The following is a 24962-nucleotide window of genomic DNA, read 5'->3' as shown; positions in this document are numbered from 1 at the left end:
TAAGCAGGTGTCTTGTTTTAGACTTGTTAGTGAACACACACACATATTACAGTATATATAGGTAGAGCTCAGAAAGACTCATTTTGGAAATGGAACAAGGAAGATGGGTTCGTGGAGGGAGAAGGGTGGCAGGGAGAGGGCGGATGCGTGGAGGAAGACAAAGAAGACAAAGAGCTGTTATTTCAGATGAAATAAGGGCTACACTTATAGACCATGTCGTGAACCATGGTCTCTCATTGAGAGAGGCAGGGTTGAGGGTGCAACCCAATCTGCAAAGATCCACAGTGGCATCTGTAATGCGAATTTTCCATCATGCAAACAGGTGAGAGTTACATCCTTACAGTAAATGAAAACATTACAGGAATCTATTTTGCATTGCAATTATAGAATATTTACACAGATATATATTACAGTAAGTTTGACTGTAAAATATATTTTTACAACAGGACCCAAAGGCTGCCCCCAACAGGGGGAAGAGGAAAAATATTTTCAGATGCGCAGGAAAATGCTATTGTTGACATGGTTGTTGTCAACAATGCAATAAAACTGCGGGAGATTCAAGATAGAGTGCTGGCTGATAATGATATATTTGAAAATGTTAATTCTGTCAGCACAACAACTATTGCTCGAGTCCTAAAGAAACACCAAGTTACAATGAAACAGTTATACACTGTACTTTTCGAGAGAAACAGTGAACGGGTAAAAGAGCAAAGATACCAATATGTCCAGGTAAGACGTCTGAGGTTACGTACACAGCTATACAAAATATTTACAGTAAAAAAAAAACACTAGCATTTCTACAGTAAAACTGTGCACTTACTGTTTTTCAGAGAGTAATGGAGGTGGAAGCACTGGAAAGACCACATTCATTTGTATTTATCGATGAAGCTGGATTTAACCTTGCCAAAACACGGCGCAGAGGAAGGAATGTTATAGGTCAAAGGGCCACTGTGGAGGTTCCAGGCCAAAGGGGGGGAAATATCACCATGTGTGCTGCAATGGCCAATGATGGTTTGCTTCTCAACACACCACTCATTGGCCCATACAACACAGAAAGGCTTATAGCTTTCCTAGAACAGCTCTATGCTCAGCTAGTGACAGCAGAACAGGGGGAGCCAGTAAGAAACCCCCAAGTTTTTGTCATAGTTTGCGATAACGTTGCTTTTCACCACTCTGCAGCTGTCACAGATTGGTTTGCAGCACATCACAGATTTATGGTTTTGTACCTGCCTGCATATTCACCCTTCCTCAACCCAATAGAGGAGTTTTTCTCTGCCTGGAGGTGGAAAGTGTTTGGTCACCACCCACATGACCAAATGTCTCTTTTGGAAGCCATGCGTGCCGGATGTGAGGACACGAGTCCAGAGGACTGCCAGGGATGGATAAGGCACTCCAGAAGGTTCTTCCCCAGGTGCATGGCAAGAGAAAACATTAGATGTGATGTTGAAGAAAACCTGTGGCCTGATGCTAGAGAGAGGCAGGATTAGCCCCTCAATTATTTGTTTGAATTACAGTATGTACTTTTAGTTTCTACCTTTTTTTTTTATCATTACTGTAATTCCGTAAATTACTACAGACTATTGAAGCAAACTGCTAATTTTCATTTTACCTTAAAGAATTGTTATGTTCTAAAAATTGTAATAAATCATGTGAAAGAATGTCACTCTTTTCTTTGAAGAAAATATTACTTTGTATGAAGTCACTGAAATTGTTCAAACTGTAAAGATGAAAAGTTTGTATTTTCTGTATTGGTGTTTGATGCTAGTGTTTTTACTCTCAGTGTGTTCTGAGTGACCGTGTGTGTTATCTCAGTGAGGGTTGTGCATAGTGTTTGGCTGCACTGAGCGTGTTTTGAGCCATGTGTTAAGAGTTGTGTTGCTTGGAATGAGTTTTGCAGGTGATGTGAACTGTTTAGCTCAGGTGACTGTTGGTAGTGCAGACTGTAGTTAGAGTTTTGCACATGTGACTCCAGTTGTGCCCACTGTCGTTTAGCAATCGAAAAAAACTGTAACAATGTCTAGCTAGTGATGGCCAAATGTTATGGCTATACATGCCACAGCAGGTGTAAATGACAGGAAGAGAGAAAAGGCCATGTGTTTTTATTCAAATGACATTGACGGTAGTTAATTGAAAAGCACCAATGATCTCACAAATTCAAGATACATTTTGATGTTTGTTCAACTGCAGCATTCGCCACATTGAGAAAAGTTCAGGAAAAGGACGATTCCTAATAATTTATGTTATTTCTCCTATCCCAGTCAAGTTTTATACGTCTAGTTAAAACTGCTACTGTAGTGACTGAAGCCTTGAAATCCATTTGATGAACAACAGGGGGTTTGGGAGTGTGATCCTTCATTCTAAGTTTAAAGGTTTGTGTGTGTGTGTGTGTGTGTGTGTGTGTGTGTGTGTGTGTGTGTGTGTGTGTGTGTGTGTGTGTGTGTGTGTGTGTGTGTGTGTGTGTGTGTGTGTGTGTGTGTGTGTGTGTGTGTGTGTGTGTGTGTGAATACACAACAAAGTGTCCTATGTGTGCTTACTGCTCATAATTAATTATAGCATTTGGGGAAATTTCCGTTTCAAGATGCTGGAAAATGTCATTAGATTCTATTTCCACTATCAATAATTAAAACAATGGTGTTCATCAAGAGGCTCCATCTCAGCAGCTGAAGCACACAGACAGTCAGTCCCTGGTCCCTTTAAGAGAGAATCATCAACCCTGTCAAGTCATCTTCTCTCTCTGTCTCTCTCTCTCTCTCTCTCTCTCTCTCTCTCTCTCTCTCTCTCTCTCTCTATATATATATATATATATATATATATCTCTCTTTCTGTCTGTCAGTCTCTCTCTCTGTCCCACCCCTTCGCTCCCTCTCCCCCTCCATCTCTGCCAGTTCCACAGCTTTAACCATCTACACTACAGTACAACAACCCACCTAGGAGATAATTGCGTATGGATAGTTCTTGACAGATGGTTCCATAGATAGGTATATACTGTGAATTTCCCTGCAGTGGGAGTCATTTTAGATTGCCCTCTCAGAGGACAGGGACGGTGGTGGGAAGTTAGAGTAGCGGGAGGTAGGGAAGTGACACTGATGAGAGCTGAGGCGTGCAGCAATGGGGGAGCTAGCTGATGGTTGGTACCATATTGGCCTGAGGGCAGAAACCACAGTAGAAGCTAATTCTTGACAGCTGTCACTGCAGGAGAGAGGGAGAGATCTGTTTCAGGAACTGCTCAGGACGAGATTATTTCACCTCCGTGGTGAAAATCGCAGTCCCTCTTCTAGTTGATCTGTGCACTGTAGAGCACTTCAATCCAAGTTGTCGCCGGGATTAGACATTTTTAAGGCAATTGACAAGGAAAGAAGGAGCATCCACATGCTGCTTGGTCCTTTTTCATCTGTGTATCATTTCCTACTGCAGCACCCACATGTTGGTTGTGCATGTTCTTCCTTCTCTTCAATTGTCAAAGCTTCCTTAATGGTCGACTAGACGCTTTCCGCCCACCTTCAGAGAGAGAGAGAGAGAGAGAGAGAGAGACAGAGAGACAGAGAGAGAGAGACACTCAAGCAGCCCATGGAGGCTCCAGAAATGTAATCCTCCCTCCAGGGGACATTTAAAACACAAAGAGAGGAGAGCAACTGATCCTGGAGGGAAGGGAAAGCGTTACTCTACCCCAGGGTTTCCCCTATGACCTAACTCCATTAGGCGGGCCCCTCCCATGCAGCTCTGTGTCCTTGCTCTGGTTTGTATTCGCTAATGCACAACGTAGCAAAACGCTTCGCAACGAAAAAACAAGCGCTTGTTATTGGACCGGTTCAGGTAGTTGCTCCCTGTTTCCGTCCATTTTTCTTTAGTTTGGTGCCTGGTGAATATGACCCTGTCCATGTCCTGAATGGATTGATGAGGTGATGCTACTTTTGTTTTGTTCATCTGTTGGATGCATCCAGCACCATACAGTGTCCCTGCAATCGCAAATGGCCGACTTGTCTAGAAAACCATGGAGAGTGATTGAAGGCTCAGTGGGTTCTGGAAAGAGCCACGCTCCGAACGGAGCAGGAAATACACAGAGTATACAAAACATTAAGAACCTGACATAGACTGACCAGGTGAATCCAGGGGAAAGCCATGATCCCTTGTTGATGTCACTGGTTAAATCCACTTCAATCAGTGTAGATGAAGGGGAGGAGACAAGTTAAAGAAGGATTTTTAAGCCTTGAGACAATTGGGACATGGATTGTGTTTGTGTGCCATTCCCGAAGGTGAATGGGCAAGACAAAATATTTAAGTGCCTTTGAACGGGGTATGGTAGTAGGTGGCAGGCGCACCGGTTTGTGCCAAGAACTGCAACGCTGCTGGGTTTTTCACACTCAACAGTTTCCCTTGTGTATCAAGAATGGTCCACCACCCAAAGGACATCCAGCCAACTTGACACAACTGTGGGAAGCATTGGAGTCAACATGGGCCAGCAACTCAATATTAGGAAGGTGTTCCCAATGTCTGGTATACTCAGTGTATACATCATGACACTCCAGACAAAATTAGATTAGACATATGCTGGCGCTACATAGGCATTGCATAAAGCTACCATCGTCTTTCCAAAGAGACTGATTTACACTCGAGTAGGCTTCAACATACTACATGCTCATTTCAGAATTGTACAGATGTTGAAATGTAGAGAACACCTGCAGGAAATGTGTTGGCAGCTAGCTGTTTGTACCTAACACATACACACATACAGTATCTTGTTCATTCGATGTCACTTCTTCACCGTTTGTCCGAGTCCAAACTTTCAAGTAGGGAGAGTCTATGGCCGTGTCCAAATACCCGCACTTGTCCATGTGTTTAGTCCACGTTTTGAGTCTCGAGCACTGAAACATGGTTATCATACAGCACATAGCTTTTATTTGGAGAGCAACGCTTGACGCAGATTCAAATGGACAGAAACGAGGAGAAATAGCAAGCAGTAAATGTCAGCGTTTTGCCAATGCAAATGTGCTTTGATAATCTGGGCGTCAACTCTAATTGAGAAGAATGGCAGAAATGATGAAGTGGTGAAATAGGTCGGGGTGCCCGGGGCGTTCTCTTATGGCATTGGAGGGTTGGCTGATTTGATCTCTGTCAAAGGCCGTCCTTGGGCTGGGCTAAAGTGTGGATGCCAGCTTGGCATTTAGCATTAGTAATGGACTGGTGAGTTCCTGTGAGGCAAGCCCAGGGTTGGGTAGGATACTTTCTAAATGTAATCCGTTACAGTTACTAGGTTACCTGTCCAAAATTGTAATCAGTAACGTAACTTTTGGACTCCCCAAATTCAGTAACATAATCTGATTCCATTCAGTTACTTTTAGATTACTTTCCCCTTAAGAGGCATGAGAAGAAGACACAAATGTATGTTACCAATTGAGCCACATCTATCGCAGGATAAATCAATGTTAAAGTTTACATAGCTGGCCATATATGGATGTTACATGTTACTTTATGGGTTGGTTATGAAGGCTTCTTCTAAACCCATCACTTTCTACTACATATGATTAAATGATATCTTTACATTAAAAACCAAAGTCAGAATTCCGCTCATTCCAATAAATGTTATACCACTTGATCTTCAAGAACAGGACTTGGAAATATGGCAGTATAGATTAGCCACATTTTTTAAACCCCAAAACTAAGGACTAATTAGCCAGCCTTACTCGGTTTATGATTTTGTTGTCATGGAGGACTGACTGGGCTCGGTGATTTGAGTTGAAAAATAAATGCTGCACTCATGGAATGGCATTCTTTAAGCACAACTGAAAAGTGCTATTTACATGTGAAAATGAATTACATATGCTGCATTGGCTTTAGGCCTATCGTTTAACTTTTTGTTGGTGACAGTTTCATATCTTGATAACATGCAGCTGTTTAAAGGGCAAATCCACAGATGAAATATAACCAAACGGCTCCTCACCTCTGTTTCGGTAAAAAGCTGAGGAATGGGCTTGGAGAAATGTAACCACTCTCAAGTTAATAGACAGCTGTGGATGCAAGGACTGACCATTCATAATATCAAAATTATAGTTTTAACCATGTTATGAGGTTATACAGTGTTTGTTTACATTTACAACAAACATTTTAGAAAAACAAGCTTATATCACGGAGTGTGACAGTTGAACTAATAAGCTCATGAGGCATTTATAAGTTATATTCTTCAAGAATCAATGGATCTACATATATTCAGTGGGGCACAAAAGTATTTAGTCAGCCACCAATTGTGCAAGTACTCCCACTTAAAAATATGAGAGAGGCCTGTAATTTGCATCATAGGTACACTTCAACTATGACAGACAAATGAGAAAAAGAAATCCAGAAAATCACATTGTAGGATTTATAATGAATTTATTTGCAAAATATGGTGGAAAATAAGTATTTGGTCAGCTACAAACAAGCAAGATTTCTGGCTCTCACAGAGCTGTAACTTCTTATTTAAGAGGCTCCTCTGTCCTCCACTCGTTACCTGTATTAATGGCACCTGTTTGAACTTGTTATCAGTATAAAAGACACCTGTCCACAACCTCAAACAGTCACACTCCAAACTCCACTATGGCCAAGACCAAAGAGCTGTCAAAGGACACCAGAAACAAAATTGTAGTCCTGCACCAGGCTGGGAATACTGAATCTGCAATAGGTAAGCAACTTGGTTTGAAGAAATCAACTGTGGGAGCAATTATTAGGAAATGGAAGACATACAAGACCACTGATAATCTCCCTTGATCTGGGGCTCCACGCAAGATCTCACCCCGTGGGGTCAAAATGATCACAAGAACGGTGAGCAAAAATCCCAGAACCACACGGGGGGACCTAGTGAATGACCTTCAGAGAGCTGGGACCAAAGTAACAAAGCCTACCATCAGTAACACACTACGCCGCCAGGGACTCAAATCCTGCAGTGCCAGACGTGTCCCCCTGCTTAAGCCAGTACATGTCCAGGCCCGTCTGAAGTTTGCTAGAGAGCATTTGGATGATCCAGAAGAAGATTGGGAGAATATCATATGGTCAGCTGAAACCAAAATAGAACTTTCTGCTAAAACTCAACTCGTCGTGTTTGGAGGACAAAGAAATCTGAGTTGCATCCAAAGAACACCATACCTACTGTGAAGCATGGGGGTGGAAACATCATGCTTTGGGGCTGTTTTTCTGCAAAGGGACCAGGACGACTGATCTGTGTAAAGGAAAGAATGAATGGGGCCATGTATCGTGAGATTTTTAGTGAAAACCTTCTTCCATCAGCAAGGGCATTGAAGATGAAATGTGGCTGGGTCTTTCAGCATGACATTGATCCCAAACACACTGCCCTGGCAACGAAGGAGTGCCTTCGTAAGAAGCATTTCAAGGTCCTGGAGTGGCCTAGTCAGTCTCCAGATCTCAAACCCATAGAAAATCTTTGGATGAAGTTGAAAGTCTGTGTTGCCCAGCAACAGCTCCATAACATCACTGCTCTAGAGGAGATCTGCATGGAGGAATGGGCCAAAATACCAGCAACAGTGTGTGAAAACCTTGTGAAGACTTACAGAAAATGTTTGACCGCTGTCATTGCCAACAAAGGCTATATAACAAAGTATTGAGATAAACTTTTGTTATTGACCAAATACTTATTTTCCACCATAATTTGCAAATAAATTCATTAAAAATCCTACTTGCACAATTGGTGGCTGACTAAATACTTTTTTGCCCCACTGTATATGTATATACAGTTGAAGTCGGAAGTTTACCTACACTTAGGTTGGAGTCATTAAAACTTGTTTTTCAACCACTCCACAAATATCTTGTTAACAAACTATAGTTTTGGCAAGTTGGTTAGGACATCTGCTTTGTGCATGACACAAGTAATCTTTCCAACAATTGTTTAGAGACAGATTATTTCATTTATAATTAATTCACTGTATCACAATTCCAGTGGGTCAGAAGTTGGGTCCAATTCCAGTGGGTCATAAAATGATGTCTTGGCTTTAGAAGCTTCTGATAGGCTAATTGACATAATTTGAGTCAATTGGGGGTGTACCTGTGGATGTATTTCAAGGCCTACCTTCAAACTCAGTTCCTCTTTGCTTGACATCATGGGAAAATCAAAAGAAATCAGCCAAGACCTCAGAAAAATAATTGTAGACCTCCACAAGCCTGGTTCATCCTTGGGAGCAATTTCCAAACGCCTGAAGGTACCACGTTCATCTGTGCAAACAATAGTACGCAAGTATAAACACCATGGGACCACGCAGCCGTCATACCGCTCAGGAAGGAGACACGTTCTGTCTCCTAGAGATGAACGTACTTTGGTGCAAAAAGTGCAAGTCAATCCCAGAACAACAGCAAAGGACCTTGTGAAGATGCTGGAGGAAACAGGTACAAAAGTATCTATATCCACAGTAAAACGAGTCCTATATCGACATAACCTGAAAGGCCGCTCAGCAAGGAAGAAGCCACTACTCCAAAACCACCATAGAAAAGCCAGACTATGGTTTGCAACTGCACATGGGGGACAAAGATTGTACTTTTTGGAGAAATGTCCTCTGGTCTGATGAAACATAAATATAACTGTTTGGCCATAATGACAATCGTTATGTTTGGAGGAAAAAGGGGGAGGCTTGCAGGCTGAAGAACACCATCCCAACCGTGATGCACGGGGGTGGCAGCATCATGTTGTGGGGGTGCCTTGCTGCAGGAGAGACTGGTGCACTTCACAAAATAGATGGCATCATGAGGTAGGAAGATTATGTGGAGATATTGAAGCATCTCCAGACATCAGTCAGGAAGTTAAAGCTTTGTGGCAAATGGGTCTTCCAAATGGACAACGACCCCAAGAATACTTCCAAAGTTGTGGCAAAATGGCTTAAGGACAACAAAGTCAAGCTATTGGAGTGGCCATCACAAAGCCCTGACCTCAATCCTATAGAAAATGTATGGGCAGCACTGAAAAAGTGTGTGTGAGCAAACCTGACTCAGTTACACCAGCTCTGTCAGGAGGAATGGGCCAAAATTCACTGAACTTATTGTGGGAAGCTTGTGTAAGGCTACCCGAAACGTTTTACCCAAGTTAAACAATTCAAAGGCAATGCTACCAAATACTAATTGAGTGTATGTAAATTTCTGACCCACCGGGAATGTGATGAAAGAAATAAAAGCTGAAATAAATCATTCTCTCTACTATTATTTTGACATTCCACATTCCTAAAATAAACTGGTGATCCTAACTGACCTAAGACAGGGAATTTTTACTAGAATTAAATGTCAGGAATTGTGAAAAACTGAGTTTAAAAGTATTTAGCTAAGGTGTATGTAAACTTCCGACCTCAACTGTATATATAATTTACGTCCAAAAATTGATGTAGCAACTACAGATCGCCCTTTTAAGTCTAGAAAGTTTGTGAGTTTGAACATGTGTACATTTTTTTACCAGCATGAATTAGACTGAGCAATAAAATCCCCACTTTTATTCCATAGGCTGGGATCCGCACTGTGCAGCTGTTGCAAGAGCACATTTTTCACTGGCTGTCCACTGGTGTCAAAACCAATGATTGATAGGCAGCTTAAACTTCTTGAATTCAACCATTATTGGGTTCAAATGCACATTTAGATTTGTGAACAGCCGTCCACAACAACCACAATCCGTAAGGCGTAAATAGCTAAATGAGAGAGCAGCTGTGTGATTCACATCAATGGGCTATGTTGATATCAATAATAAGTGATATCCGAATCGCCGTAGACTACACCACTACTGTCATCCTTACCTCCAAGCGTTTATTGAAATTGGATAATCTTTGGATGCCGACAGCAGTTGGAATACATAGCTTGGACTGTAACCTACAAAAGCCTATTCCTGCTCTTTTCCAGCGATTCATCAAACACATTCGGGGTGTGTCATCATAGTGTTCTCTGATTTATGGTCAGACTCGCTCATTTTGAACAAATTTAAACTTGCGCCTTTTTTCAATGCTAATTTGAATGTCATTATGAAAACAGAGAAGTGTCAAAGATTGCAAATCTCCTTTCTGAACATAAAAGTAATCCTCGAGGTAATCATCTTGTTTTTCAAAAGTATCTGTAGTCTGATTACAATATTTCTGCTGGTAATGTAACAGAATACAGTTACAGTTTTTTAAATATTTTTTTTATAATTTTTGTATAATCCCCTACATGGATTACATGTAATCCGTTACTCCCCAACCATGGGCAAGCCAGGGATGTCCGCTTTCACCTCCTTCAATTTAGCCTCTAGCGATATTCTGGATCAGCTGACTGCCCCGAAGGGCTCAGTATGGTACAGTAGTTATAATCCTTTAATACGGTTGTAAAGGGAGGGTAAATTACTTGCAACATTCTAAATTTACCAGTAAATTACCAGAATTTTGGTATCTTTCAAGAATTTTATGTAATCTATCACAAGACATCTAGTGGCCCTTTTAGGTACTTCAGATTATCACAGGTGTCTGTAATTATCTCTGTCCCTCTGTGTGGATTTATCACATGTAAAATATATGAAATAATTAAATATGATAAAATAATATATATAATAATTGGAATGACAAGTTGTAAACTTTATCCTAAATATTATCCATCAATTTATTGGGGCGGCAGGGATCCTAGTGTTTTAAGAGCATTGTGCGAATAACTGAAAGGTTGCTGGTTTAAATCCCTGACCTGACCTGAAATATCTGTTACAGTGCCCTTGAGCAAGACACTTTACCATAATTGCTTTTGTAAATATCAAATTAATACCATTGATGTTTAATAGGAGGGTTTATTTTTGTACACACTTATTTATTTTACTATGTCAATATGCATTTGTTGTCAATGTTTTACTGTCAAACTGGAGGCAGATTTGAAGAAAAATCCATTGATGGAAGAGTTGCAGTTGAAAAGGGAAAATAATGCCAAAGATGATTAGGTATCTCTTTATGTAGTGTTGTAGTGATGTATGTTTTGTCCTACATTTTTATTGGTAATCCCAGCCCCAGTCCCCCGCGGGAGGACATTTGCCTTTTGGTAGGCCGTCATTGTAAATAAGAATTTGTTCTTAACTGATTTGCCTAGTTAAATAAAGGTTCAATAAAATACAATAAAATATTTGTTTTTAATTAATAAGTATATTATCTCTTGAACCATATGGTCTATCTACAAGAAACTCATGGACAATATGGACACAGATATAACAAATTAATCCTATATGAATACATTTTCAACTATAAATTACCAAAGTTACGATAGATTGCCATTGATTTTCTGTTAATTACCAAAGTTACTGAAGATTCTGGTAACTTTGGTAATTTACCGGTATCTTTGGAACCCTAAATAGGAGTGAACATAAAGAGAGAGCGAGTAAGCAAAACTAGCTCAGACTCATCCACTATATCTTCAATCTTTAAATGCATTGAAAATAACTTTTATATCAAACGATCTTAAGAAAATATGAGTGTATAATTATTATTTTTCTCTCGCTTTAATTCAATAAAAGTCCCGAAAACTTAAAACTGGAACTATAGAAGTATCAGACTCATTGAATACACAATACACAAACAACCATGATTGGACCAACACAATCAACAGTCAACAGCAGTAGTAAATGAAATCATGAATGACTGTTTATTCACAGATAGACTGCTCACACATGTAATCCATGAACGATACAAGAGAAGGGATCAGGGGTGAAATTCCATTATGCCAGATAATAATGGCCACAGAATCACAATTTTAGCAACAAAGTGTACAGTCGAGGCCAAAAGTTTTGAGAATGACACAAATATACATTTTCACAAAGTCTGCTGCCTCAGTATGTATGATGGCAATTTGCATATACTCCAGAATGTTATGAAGAGTGATCATATGAATTCCAATTAATTGCAAAGTCCCTCTTTGCCATGCAAATGAACTGAATCCCCCAAAAAACATTTCCACTGCATTACATCCCTGCTACAAAAGGACCAGCGAACATCATGTCAGTGATTCTCTCGTTAACACTTGACAAGGACAAGGCTGTAGATCACTCTGTCATGCTGATTGAGTTTGAATAACAGACTGAAAGCTTCAAAAGGAGGGTGGTGCTTGGAATCATTGTTCTTCCTCTGTCAACCATGGTTACCTGCAAGGAAACACGTGCCATCATCATTGCTTTGCACAAAAGGGCTTCACAGGCAAGGATATTGCTGCCAGTAAGATTGCACCTAAATAAACAATTTATCGGATCATCAAGAACTTCAAGGATGTTGTGAAAAAGGCTTCAGTGCGCCCAAGAAAGTCCAGCAAGTGCCAGGACCGTCTCCTAAAGTTGATTTAGCTGGGGGATCGGGGCACGACCAGTACAGAGCTTGCTCAGGAATGGCAGCAGGCAGGTGTGAGTGCATCTGCATGCACAGTTAGGCAAAGACTTTTAGAGGATAGCCTGGTGTCAAGAAGGGCAGCAAACATCAGGGACAGGCTGATATTCTGCAAAAGGTACAGGGATTGGACTGCTGAGGACTGGGGTAAAGTCATTTTCTCTGATGAATCCCCTTTCCGATTGTTTGGGGCATCCGGAAAAAAAGCTTGTCCAGAGAAGACAAGGTGAGCGCTACCATCAGTCCAGTGTCATGCCAACAGTAAAGCATCCTGAGACCATTCGTGTGTGGGGTTGCTTCTCAGCCAAGGGAGTGGGCTCACTCACAATTTTCCCTAAGAACACAGCCATGAATAAAGAATGGTACCAATACATCCTCCGAGAGCAACTTCTCCCAACCATCCAGGAACAGTTTGGTGACAAACAATGCCTTTTCCAGCATGATGGAGCACCTTGCCATAAGGCAAAAGTGATAACTAAGTGGCTCGGGGAACAAAATATCAATATTTTGGGTCCAAGGCAAGGAAACTCCCCAGACCTTAATCACATTGAGAACTTGTGGTCAATCCTCAAGAGGCGGGTGGACAAACAAAAACCCGGAAACTCCAAGCATTGATTACGCAAGAATGGGCTGCCATCAGTCAGGTTGTGGCCCAGAAGTTAATTGACAGCATGCCAGGGCAGATCGCAGAGGTCTTGAAAAAGAAGGGTCAACACTGCAAATATTGACTCTGCATCAACTTCATGTAATTGTCAATAAAAGCCTTTGACACTTATGAAATGCTTGTAATTATACTTCAGTATTCCATAGTAACATCTGACAAAAATACAGTGCCTTGCGAAAGTATTCGCCCCCCTTGAACTTTGCGACCTTTTGCCACATTTCAGGCTTCAAACATAAAGATATAAAACTGTATTTTTTTGTGAAGAATCAACAACAAGTGGGACACAATCATGAAGTGGAACGACATTTATTGGATATTTCAAACTTTTTAAACAAATCAAAAACTGAAAAATTGGGCGTGCAAAATTATTCAGCCCCTTTACTTTCAGTGCAGCAAACTCTCTCCAGAAGTTCAGTGAGGATCTCTGAATGATCCAATGTTGACCTAAATGACTAATGATGATAAATACAATCCACCTGTGTGTAATCAAGTCTCCGTATAAATGCACCTGCACTGTGATTGTCTCAGAGGTCTGTCAAAAGCGCAGAGAGCATCATGAAGAACAAGGAACACACCAGGTAGGTCCGAGATACTGTTGTGAAGAAGTTTAAAGCCGGATTTGGATACAAAAAGATTTCCCAAGCTTTAAACATCCCAAGGAGCACTGTGCAAGCGATAATATTGAAATGGAAGGAGTATCAGACCACTGCAAATCTACCAAGACCTGGCCGTCCCTCTAAACTTTCAGCTCATACAAGGAGAATACTGATCAGAGATGCAGCCAAGAGGCCCATGATCACTCTGGATGAACTGCAGAGATCTACAGCTGAGGTGGGAGACTCTGTCCATAGGACAACAATCAGTCGTATATTGCACAAATCTGGCCTTTATGGAAGAGTGGCAAGAAGAAAGCCATTTCTTAAAGATATCCATAAAAAGTGTCGTTTAAAGTTTGCCACAAGCCACCTGGGAGACACACCAAACATGTGGAAGAAGGTGCTCTGGTCAGATGAAACCAAAATTGAACTTTTTGGCAACAATGCAAAATGTTATGTTTGGCGTAAAAAAACACAGCTCATCACCCTGAACACACCATCCCCACTGTCAAACATGGTGGTGGCAGCATCATGGTTTGGGCCTGCTTTTCTTCAGCAGGGACAGGGAAGATGGATGGAGCCAAATACAGGACCATTCTGGAAGAAAACCTGATGGAGTCTGCAAAAGGCCTGAGACTGGGACGGAGATTTGTCTTCCAACAAGACAATGATCCAAAACATAAAGCAAAATCTACAATGGAATGGTTCAAAAATAAACATATCCAGGTGTTAGAATGGCCAAGTCAAAGTCCAGACCTGAATCCAATCGAGAATCTGTGGAAAGAACTGAAAACTGCTGTTCACAAATGCTCTCCATCCAACCTCACTGAGCTCGAGCTGTTTTGCAAGGAGGAATGGGAAAAAATGTCAGTCTCTCGATGTGCAAAACTGATTGAGACATACCCCAAGCGACTTACAGCTGTAATCGCAGCAAAAGGTGGCGCTACAAAGTATTAACTTAAGGGGGCTGAATAATTTTGCACGCCCAATTTTTCAGTTTTTGATTTGTTAAAAAGGTTTGAAATATCCAATAAATGTCATTCCACTTCATGATTGTGTCCCATTTGTTGTTGATTCTTCACAAAAAAATACAGTTTTATATGTTTATGTTTGAAGCCTGAAATGTGGCAAAAGGTCGCAAAGTTCAAGGGGGCCGAATACTTTCGCAAGGCACTGTATCTAAAGACACTGAAGCAGCAAACTTGTGGAAATTAATATTTGTGTTATTCTCAAAACTTTTGGCCACAACTGTACACCTTCGCCTATATGCATTTCACTGACAACCCTAAGAGGAGATATCTAAGCTCATTTGGAAATATTGATTTCCATATGTAGAATATATATCGAAATGGAGAGTGAATAACCTAAAAAATATTTTTCTTATCCCTGCCAATATGTCGTTTGGCTGATCTTCTTTGACGGTAGCTTGCTGGGCAGGGTGTTGTTTTGCAGGGATCTGGTGCACTGCTAGGATCTGGATAAGATAGCCTCTAGGACTGTAGCCATATGGGGAGAGGATGGAGGGAAAATAGGAGGAGAGAAAAGAGGGGGGATGGTGGGAAGAGAGAGGAGGAGAGAGAAGGGGGAAGAATACCGCCTGCCTGGCTGGCTATGTTGTTTGCTGCTTGGAGGCTGTTGTAATGCCATCAAGTCAGTCAATCAGTCAGTCAATCAGTCAGTTAGTCAAAGCAATACATCAATGTTGTTCCTGTTCAGAAGTAACACACCTGTTTCAAAAATACAACAAATCAACAAGGATCTCATTCAGTGATTCAGATGTTTAAAAGCCTGGACACCCTGCCCTACATCCATCCATACTCAACCAGGCATGGCATCTCCTAGGGTAGAGTTCTGCATCAGGTCGGATACCCATGGTTCCCCGCGGGTGACATTTGTGGAGATAGAATATAGGAGTGCTACAGATGTAAGATCTTAATTTGATCACCCTGTTGCAGGATAACTTTCTTCTAGTGTATTTCTGGTTAAAAAAGGCTTCTTAAAGTTTGTCATTTCCACTTTGAAAACATTTTTTTTTTATCAACCCCTACAAAAATGTCCATTAATTATAATCCACATAATAATTCACATTCCCTGTAACTGCAGGATTATTTTCCTGTTGGAGCAAACTGGCTGAAATTAAGATCCTACATCTGCATATAGTGTCTTACACGGGCATGGCCCTATGTAGGCTACCCTATGGCTAAGTCTTAGGCATATCCAGTATCACAACTAGGGTACTAATGACAATTAATAGAATTAAGAACAGAATTCTCAACTTCTTTTGACAAAATGTCTCATTGAACGTCCCATAATCCCTTGAACAGCTCAAACAGCACGACTCAGCAATCTGCACATCTCATGAGAATGGAATTGACAATTGTCATGGCTACAGTGAGCTCCAGTGCTTCAGGTGCTGGTAGAGACATGCCATGATAGATTAGGGAAGAGGACAAGAGAATATATGTTGGCTGGTTCCATCCTCCATCTGTTGCTATGACAACACTATGCGGTAACTCTGTGACTAAAACAATCTCTGGTTTAGGGGTACATGAGGAGGGGGAGGGGCACAATAGGCAAGAGAGGAATTCATTGTGAAATTTAACTGATTTCCAAATGGTCATGCAAAGACACAGCGGAAAATTTGCACCAAAGGATGTAGCCTGAAATAAATTATTTTACTGTTTCATTCTACAGTAGGCCTACATTGTACACCCAATGTAGGAAGTGTTTATATTGGTCCTGTTTCACACACTGTATTGTCATACATAACCAACCAATGCAAGAGTTTGCTTATTGCTTCAACATGCAAGCTGCCTGCTCTCCGACACACCTACCAACAGGCTAGGAAGTCATAAACTTTGACGGTAGTGCAAATCGAACAGGTGCACAAGAAAAACCTATCCACAACATCACAGCTATTCATCTCTGTCATATTGTACGCTATATATACAAAATTATGTGGACACCCCTTCAAATTACTAGATTTGGCTATTTCAGCCACACCCGTTGCTGACAGGTGTATAAAATCAAGCACACAGCCTTGTAATCTCCATAGACAAACATTGGCAGTAGAATGGCCTTACTCCAGAGCTCAGTGAGTTTCAATGTGGCACCATCATGGGATGCCACATTTCCAAAAAGTTCTGCTAGAGCTGCCTCGAATACTGTAAGTGCTGTTATTGTGAAGTGGAAACGTCTAGGAGCAACAACGGCTCAGCAGCAAAGTGATAGGCCACACAATCTCACAGAACAGGACTGCTGAGTGCTGAATTGCATAGCGCGTAAAAATCATCTGTCCTCGGTTGCAACACTCACTACCTAGTTCTAAACTGCCTCTGGAAGCAACGTCAGCACAATAACTGTTTCCTCGGGAGCTTCATCATGCGCAATGCCAAGCGTCGGCTGGATTGGTGTAAAGCTCATCAGCATTGAACTCTGGAGCAGTGGAAACGAGTTCTCACACTTCACCATCTGGCAGTCCGACAGACAAATCTGGGTTTGGTGGATGCCAGGAGAACTCAACCTGCCCGAATGCATATATGTCAACTGTAAAGTTTGGTGGAGGATGAATAATGGTATGGGGCTCTTTTTCATGGTTTGGTTTAGGCCCCTTAGTTCCAGTGAAGGGAGATCTTAAGCATACAATGACATTCTAGACGATTCTGTGCTTCCAACTTTGTGGAAACAGTTTGGGGAAAGGCCCTTTCCTGTTTCAGCATGACAGGGGGGGGCAGAGAGTGGGAGAGAGAGAGAGTGAGAGAGAGAGAGAGAGAGATAGAGAGAGGGAGAGAGAGAGAGAGAGAGAGAGAGAGAGAGAGAGAGAGAGAGAGAGAAAGATGGGGAAAAGAGAGGGAGAGAGAGAGATGGGGAAAAGAGAGGGAGAGAGAGAGAGAGAGACAGAGAGAGAGAGAGTGAGAGAGACAGCGATAGCTGGTGCCAGGCTCATCTATAATTGAGACAGGCTGCTCAGGCTGCTCAGAGGAGCTTGGACTAAATTCAAGAGGGTGTCCCCGTGATGGAAATATCCATCCAATATTAAGCAGCACCTGAATTCTCCTCCCTCCCACTCACTGTATCTCTCTCTCCCACTATCCCTCTCTATATTCATCCCTCCCTCCCTCTTTCCTTTCTCCATCTCTCTCCATCTCCTCCCTCCCTTTCTCATTCTCTGTCCCTCTTTCTTCCTCCCGTCTTTCAATCTCTTTTGCTTCAGTAGCATATGCAGTGTTGTTGACATTACCTCAGTATTCTCTCCTGATTCAGTGAGACTGTGGAACCTGATATAGCATATTTGACTACAGGCCATACTGCAGAGAGATGATCTTATTTGCACAGCAAATCCACATAAAAATGACATTCCACTCTCTGCTCTCGAAAGTCATTCAATTCAATAGATGGCTTTATGCACATATCATCGCTCGTATCACCACTCATAATTCCAGATGGGATAGGTCGGAGTGGTTGTTATAGCCCTTTTATCTTCTATGAAATTTGCATACTACTGCAGGTTGGTACTTTGTCATTGCAATGGTGACAGAGAGCTTCGCTTCATGCTATTTAGATGTGTTCAGTGCCTATGGCGGAAACCCAGAGTGAATGATAGGGACTTTAATGTAGCCAATGAATGCAAATTATTGTCTCACTGATATTATAAGTACCAAACAAAACTGAACAAAGGCAATAACTAAACATATTGAACGTAAATACATGCATACACCCACACACACACACACACACACACACACACACACACACACACACACACACACACACACACACACACACACACACACACACACACACACACACACACACACACACACACACACACACACACACACACACACACACACACACACAGGGATATAGGGACAGAGTTATATTTCTCAAATGTGTAGGATTAGCCTAATGGCAGATTTACTCAGAAATACAGAAATACTATGCTTCATGGGGTAGTCAATGTAATGTTTCATTTTTAAAATGCCACTGATAGGAACGAGTCATTATTGTGACACCTACAGATCTAGACAGACAGCGCAACAGAGAGAGAGAGAGAGAGAGAGAGAGAGAGAGAGAAAGTGAGTGAGAGAGAGGGGGGAGAGAGCAAGCAGAGAGAGAAAGCAGAGAGCAGAAAGAGAGAGCATGGAGAAAGAAAGAGAGCAGAGAGACCGAGAGAGAGAGAGAGAGAGAGAGAGGAGGTAAAAGTGAGAGTTTGTGTTGAATCAGGTATGCAAAACACTGAAATTCTACAGTCACTAACTCGTCGGTCCTCTCCCTCTCTGTTTACCTAATGTGTATGTGTTTGGGCCTGTCTGACCCTCTGGTCTAGATGGAATGTTGACTTACTCTCGTGTGTGTCACCCTCGTGACCTGCCCAGCACACAATACAAATATGGGCCCAATAAACCCTATGGGCCCTCGTCAAAAGTAGTGCACTAAATGAGGAATAAGGAGTAATTTGGGATGCAGCCCATGATGTTTATGCATGAGAGATGGTGATTGGCCACACAGCATGTATGGGTTTCTCCACTCACCCGATCTCCACAGTCTGCTCTGCGTAATAGAGGTTAAGGCTGTGTGATTATTCCATTTGAATATGTGAATATGTTGAGAAATTCAAATCCAAATTGAGAAAACACACACACACACACACACACACACACACACACACACACACACACACACACACACACACACACACACACACACACACACAGAGCGACGACTACATTCAATTGAATAGAAGTGTCTGCATGTAGTAAGATAGGTTGAGATGAAGCATTTGTAAAAACATGATGTTGTTGTGTGACAGAATTTCACGACTGTCATTACACTACTTCGGCAGAGTGAGAGACATGGAAGGAAAACAGAAGAGAACTCTACTGTGAGCGTTCATCAGACCAATCTGAAACACGGATGGATGTGAAGATTGCAAAAGGATCCCATCGCAGCATCCCATCGAGGCATCAAGCTCTGGTTTCCTCTTGATTACATTTTTAAAAAGGGACCGAAACGGAACGAATGATGTCACCACAGACACACACACGCACTACAAGATGTATAGTGATTACAACGACATTGTCTTGTTCCATCTCCAAGAGAACAAGCCACCTGCATGGCCTTAAGTGTGTTTTGTTGTTGCAGTATCCAGGACAAACAGAGACAGCAGGGAACTGAAAGACACAACTGAAATGTGCCACTTTGGGTGGTACATTTTAAAGAAGTCAAGGTTGATAGCATAATACAGATGGTGTTAAGATCATTACAACATTGCATCACACTCGGCACATCTATACTGTATATGACGCGAGGCAAGCAGCCATTTTGGATCCTTGAATGCACAGCCGTTCTGAGCGAGAGGCATACCTCACTTACTAAAGGACAACGCAATACCTAATGTCTGATGTAAGCACAGGAAACGGTTCGAGGAGGACTTTGTGCTGTAACTTTATAATAGAACCAAGCTATAAAAGGAACACCAAAGGTTCACCAAAAGGACAAGATGTCAACTCATAATAGATTAATCTGCCTGACAAAACTCTGCTGAGGCAAGAAAATCCTTCACAGGCTGTAAAGGACAGAGACGGGCTCTAAGGGCCAGGGGATTACTGTAAATTGGAGGAGATTGGCCTGCAGGCTCCAAGTGGTCCATCGGGGCATCCAACTAAATGACCAATCATGCCACAATGACATCTCCCTCGGCAATACAATATCAGAGAGAAATCTGATTTCAGAAATGTATTTATTTATTTGACCCTTATTTTTACCAGGTAAATTGACTGAGAACATTTACAGCAACAATCTGAAGAATAACTAAAGGGGAGATTAGGAGGGATGAATGAGCTAATTGGATGCTGGGGATGATTAGGTGGTCATGATCATACATCCTCTTTTGAAGAAATTCCATCAAGTGTACCTAGACCTTTTTTTGGAAAGGTCGTAATTTCCTGATGTTCCTCAGGGGCTTTTTGCTCAGTCTGATTGGGGGGGCCTGGCAGGGCCTGGCTCCCCAGTGGGTGGGCCTGTGTCCACCCAGGCCCACCCATGCCTACGTCCTTGATGTGCATACCAATGTCATGTCGTTTTACCAATACTTAACCCAAAATATGAGTATATTATAATGTAACGCTTATGATCAAATCAATTGTTATAAGGAGGTGAAAATCCTATCTGTGTTATGAGAGGTTTGTGACCCTCCCTAGAAAGATGGCTCATGGTCTGAGTCCCAAATAGCAACATATTCCCTACTTGTGTACTACTTTTGACCACAGCCCTATGGGTCCTGGTCAAAAGTAGTGCACTATATAGGGAAAAGGGATCTATTTGGAACGCAACTTACAGATTCAGGAAGTTTAGACCGGGAGGTAATTAGAGCCTTACAGCTCCAGCAACAATAATGAGGACCCCTCTCTCTCTACCCCTCCAATCTTTCTTTTCATCCCTTCATCCCATCTCTAGGGGGCGGCCTGGCCAGCGAAAGATAGCAGGACAGACACTATTGATTTATTCTCCCAACACGGCAGGTTTGAAGATCAATGCAACATGAAGGTATTTGTGTCCTCATTAAGCGATCGATGCCTGTGAGGCCTCTCCTATGTTGGAAAAACACACTGCAGAGACGGTCCATTCAGAGGCATTGGAGCACTGATATGAGTTTGTGGTAATGATGTGTTTATTACCAGGGCCACTTCACACCCCATGTATTCATCCACATCTCTGTCGAGCTAAATCACTTTATCAGACCCCCAGACTATTTCCTGGCTTAGTAACAGTACAAGTCCCTAGTTCCCTCTAACATTCTCCCACGTTGTTCTCTCTTTCTTCACCATTATACCTCCGTCATCCATCTCTCCAGTACGGTCCTCCACCCTACCTGTCCACATCCCCCTATCCACATGCAGGGTTCTCTCCAGGATTTCTTTAACAAGGTGTAAATGTCCCGTCAGCACACAGCAAACCATGTTTCATGACCAGTCACCAACTTTAACCCGGCTTCAACTAGCTCTTATAAAACCGTTCAGCCCTTGTAGGTGGAAATGTCAGCCAGGGCAGTGATTACATACACCTTGACCATGACGCAACCGCTACAAGCTTAGTCATCTGGATAGGAAGGAATATCATCGTTAGAGGGCATCCGCATGCACCCTGGGTGACCCTGGTTATTGGATATGGGAGAGGTGGTTTAAACTTTCACTCTGACACTCGCTAAGCATGTGACCCGTCGAAACAATAGCAGCTGTCATGCCAACTCATAATCTCCATGGAAAATTCAGAAGCGGCTTAAACTAAACGACTCATTCAATTATATGTCACCTTTTTATGTATTAAAATGTTCAATTTTGTATACAGTGAATGGAGATGCAATTGTCTTCACAAACAGATACTGTTTTTCTACTTCAAAAGCTCTAGACAGAAACCCCCCTATCTGAGCGCCACTAACTGAGATGTCATACATACACTGTAAGTGTTTTTGTTGAACACAAATGACCTACTGAAGTGTTTACTTCAGACACCCAGAAAAGTCCTTTGTCAAGCCAAGCCCATTCCATTTCCTGTTTCTCCTGCATTATTCTGTCACTATTCACTGACCCATATTTTGCTTCAAATTTCTCATATAAATGCAAAAGCATGAGCAACAAGCCCAGTGGGGAGGACTCCGTAGTCTGTACTCACCATCCTTGCGGTGGTAGGTGATCTCCACTTTGCGCTCCTCAGACCCCATCAGAGCCTGGGCTACCTGGGCGATGGCATGCCTGTTGGTGAACTCTCCATGGAGGAAGTCACAGGTGCACGGCCTCTGCATCACGTCCGGCCGTGAGAAGCCGGTCATCTCACAGAAGCCATCGTTGCAGTAGATGATGGCGCAGTTCTGAACCCGGGCATTGGCTATAATGAATTTCTTATCTGTGAAGGTGTAGAAGAGTGTATGATCATAGTGGGGAAGAATGGGATGGTGAACACACTCATGGTAGCAACAGAGGTATGTGATAAAATACCACTCTGCATGATGCTTTATATACAGAATCAAATATACACTCTATTATAAATCACAAAATATACAGATGATCAATTAAACATTTCTCTTTCAGTCTTATCATGACTAAGGGTGCATTGCTTCAGTATTTGTTAATGGAGGTGTGTGCTTCATTGCTCTTGATTAATGTTCATGCCATTGCCATACTATAAAACAGAGATATCCACATTGAATAACTGGCACATAACCACCTGACCATAACCATTTCAAATGTGGGAGTATTTGAAAAAGGTTATATGCTTCTACACCTGCATTGCTTGCTGTTTGGGGTTTTAGGCTGGGTTTCTGTACAGCACTTTGAGATATCAGCTGATGTAGGAAGGGCTATATAAATACATTTGATTTGATTTGATTTATATGTCTGTTGTTTGGATACTACTTATTGCCATGTAATCTTGTGGAGAAACATAAGTTGTTGCTACTTCGAAGTACCTTAAATAATGCTCAATGATATCCCATATTTAAATTATTTTATCCTCAACTCTCCCACTTCTAAAGTATCACAAGCACAACAATATCAGCTCTACTCTTACTGATTGTTTAAAAAAAAAGAGCTCAATATTCAGATCAAAACAATGTGTGTGCAAGCAAGGCAAATACATTTTCCCAACAAAATGAATATTATGAACTGAAGATACATTATTGTGAAAACACAAAGATAATACTCACTTTGTCCCTCAAATTTCTTTATAATTATCCCCAAAAAGGTGTTTTGTGGCGCAACATGACCTCTCCGAACAGGCATGATTATTGCCAAAAATAAGAAAGATTCCGCTGTCCAAGTAGGAACGCACCTTTCTTTCTCCTGAGACTCAAGTTGTAGTGGTTCCAACCGCTAAAGCCTGATTGTCTCCCCTTTGTCTACACTCATCCTTAGGAAATCTCCCCCTCTTAGCTCTTCCGACCTTTTCCTTATTTCAACATAAATATGGTCCGACTGGGGCACATTTTGAAGCATTCAAAGTCCACTTTGCCCGCATTGACTCTGTAGTAAAAGGTTGTTGCACAGCGTAGTTTCTCCAACATTTCAAAATGATCATGTGAGGGACCCTGCCGCCGCTCTAAAGCGTTGCGCTCGCTGCTACTGCTGCTGTTGTGGAGAATGGACTGATGCTGCCGTGCCACCGACAGTGACGTTACCCCGCTCAGGCAGCGCTCAGCTCATGCACCTCGCGCTCAGCTCAATCAAGGCTGTGGAGGAAATCGTATATCCATGCGTTGAGAAGGAGCTATGCGTGACGCCATTCCAGGGCAATAAAGGTGTATCGTCTATTTTTACATTGACCCATGGGAAACGCGTGGGTTTATGTCTCCCGTTGACTGTGGCATTCCTGTAACTGCCAATGCATAGAATGCATAAGATGACTGCAAGATGACTGTTGTTTATCAGATACAGAGAAGGATACAGTTCCACAAATGAATCAATGGAAACAGGCCACAGTACTAATGATTACATAAAGTTACAGAGAGGGAGAGAATGTTGCAGATGCTGTTCCCTGTCCATGGTGCTGAAGTTGTCATAACAAAACTCATTTTTGAACTACTATGTCAAGTTCATTTTTATTCCCCCACCCCACACACGCACTCCCTCTGAAAAACATCTGTCTCAGAATCTCTGCACAACCTCACCATCAATCTGGTCCACTGAGAAAACAATACAATAGCCAGGCTGCAGGGGAAGATAGTCAAAAAGCAGACAAAGTCAGGATTTAGAACTTTTGTGTCCCCAAATGATGACCATACAGAGCAGTAATTCCGATTTGTCTCTCTACACTGTAAGACTTGTCTGTCATTTCAATAGCAAAACCATGTAGAATGTACAGTAAAATACTGCACATGTGTTTTACAGCGTTAATGCTGTAGATTGCACTGCATTATGGGTCAAATGCAGAAAAATATTGTTATTAACTGTTATTTGAAGCCTCCTGTAAAAATGACTCTAACATACTGAATTTCTTCACTTAAATAGCTTATAGCTACTGTAGATTCAACGTTTCAGTTTCAGACGACAACCTCATACTGTCGGGTGAGACACGTGAAGCTCAGACTATTTGATTAAGTATCTTCTTAGCAGTGGTGAAGTGGAAGAATATTTGTATCACATGCTGGTTTGGTACTGCACCTTGACTTGTTTATAAGTATCTTTATTGATAGACAACTTGTTGTTTTCTTCGTTATCTGCAACTGCATGTTTTCTTTTTCTTCATTTCACCTTTATTCAACCAGGGAGGCCAGTTGAGAACAAGTTCTCATTTACAACTGCAACCTGGCCAAGATAAAGCATAGCAGTGTGAACAGACAACACAGAGTTACACATGGAGTAAACAATTAAC

The 24962-nt window shown here is 41.8% G+C and overlaps 1 protein-coding gene across 2 annotated transcripts in view; it reads right to left on the bottom strand.

The window, feature by feature from the left end:
* Positions 1-23671, bottom strand: part of LOC139412991 (voltage-gated inwardly rectifying potassium channel KCNH7-like) — a 74952-nt gene extending 51281 nt beyond the window's left edge. The window contains exons 1-2 of one of the 2 annotated variants that reach the window (XM_071159937.1): positions 23299-23671; positions 22269-22499 (exon numbers count right to left, since the gene is read on the bottom strand). In XM_071159937.1, coding sequence (XP_071016038.1) covers positions 22269-22499; positions 23299-23374 — 307 coding nt within the window. In that variant the 5' untranslated portion in view covers positions 23375-23671. The remainder of the gene's footprint in view (positions 1-22268; positions 22500-23298) is intronic. The other variant, XM_071159936.1, reaches the window with a different exon arrangement.
* Positions 23672-24962: the final 1291 nt, after the last annotated feature.

This window comes from Oncorhynchus clarkii, chromosome 7, assembly GCF_045791955.1.
Source record: "Oncorhynchus clarkii lewisi isolate Uvic-CL-2024 chromosome 7, UVic_Ocla_1.0, whole genome shotgun sequence".
Taxonomy (NCBI): Eukaryota; Metazoa; Chordata; class Actinopteri; order Salmoniformes; family Salmonidae; genus Oncorhynchus; species Oncorhynchus clarkii.
Note: the sequence above shows the minus strand (reverse complement) of the source record. Positions and strands in the feature narration are given on the sequence as shown.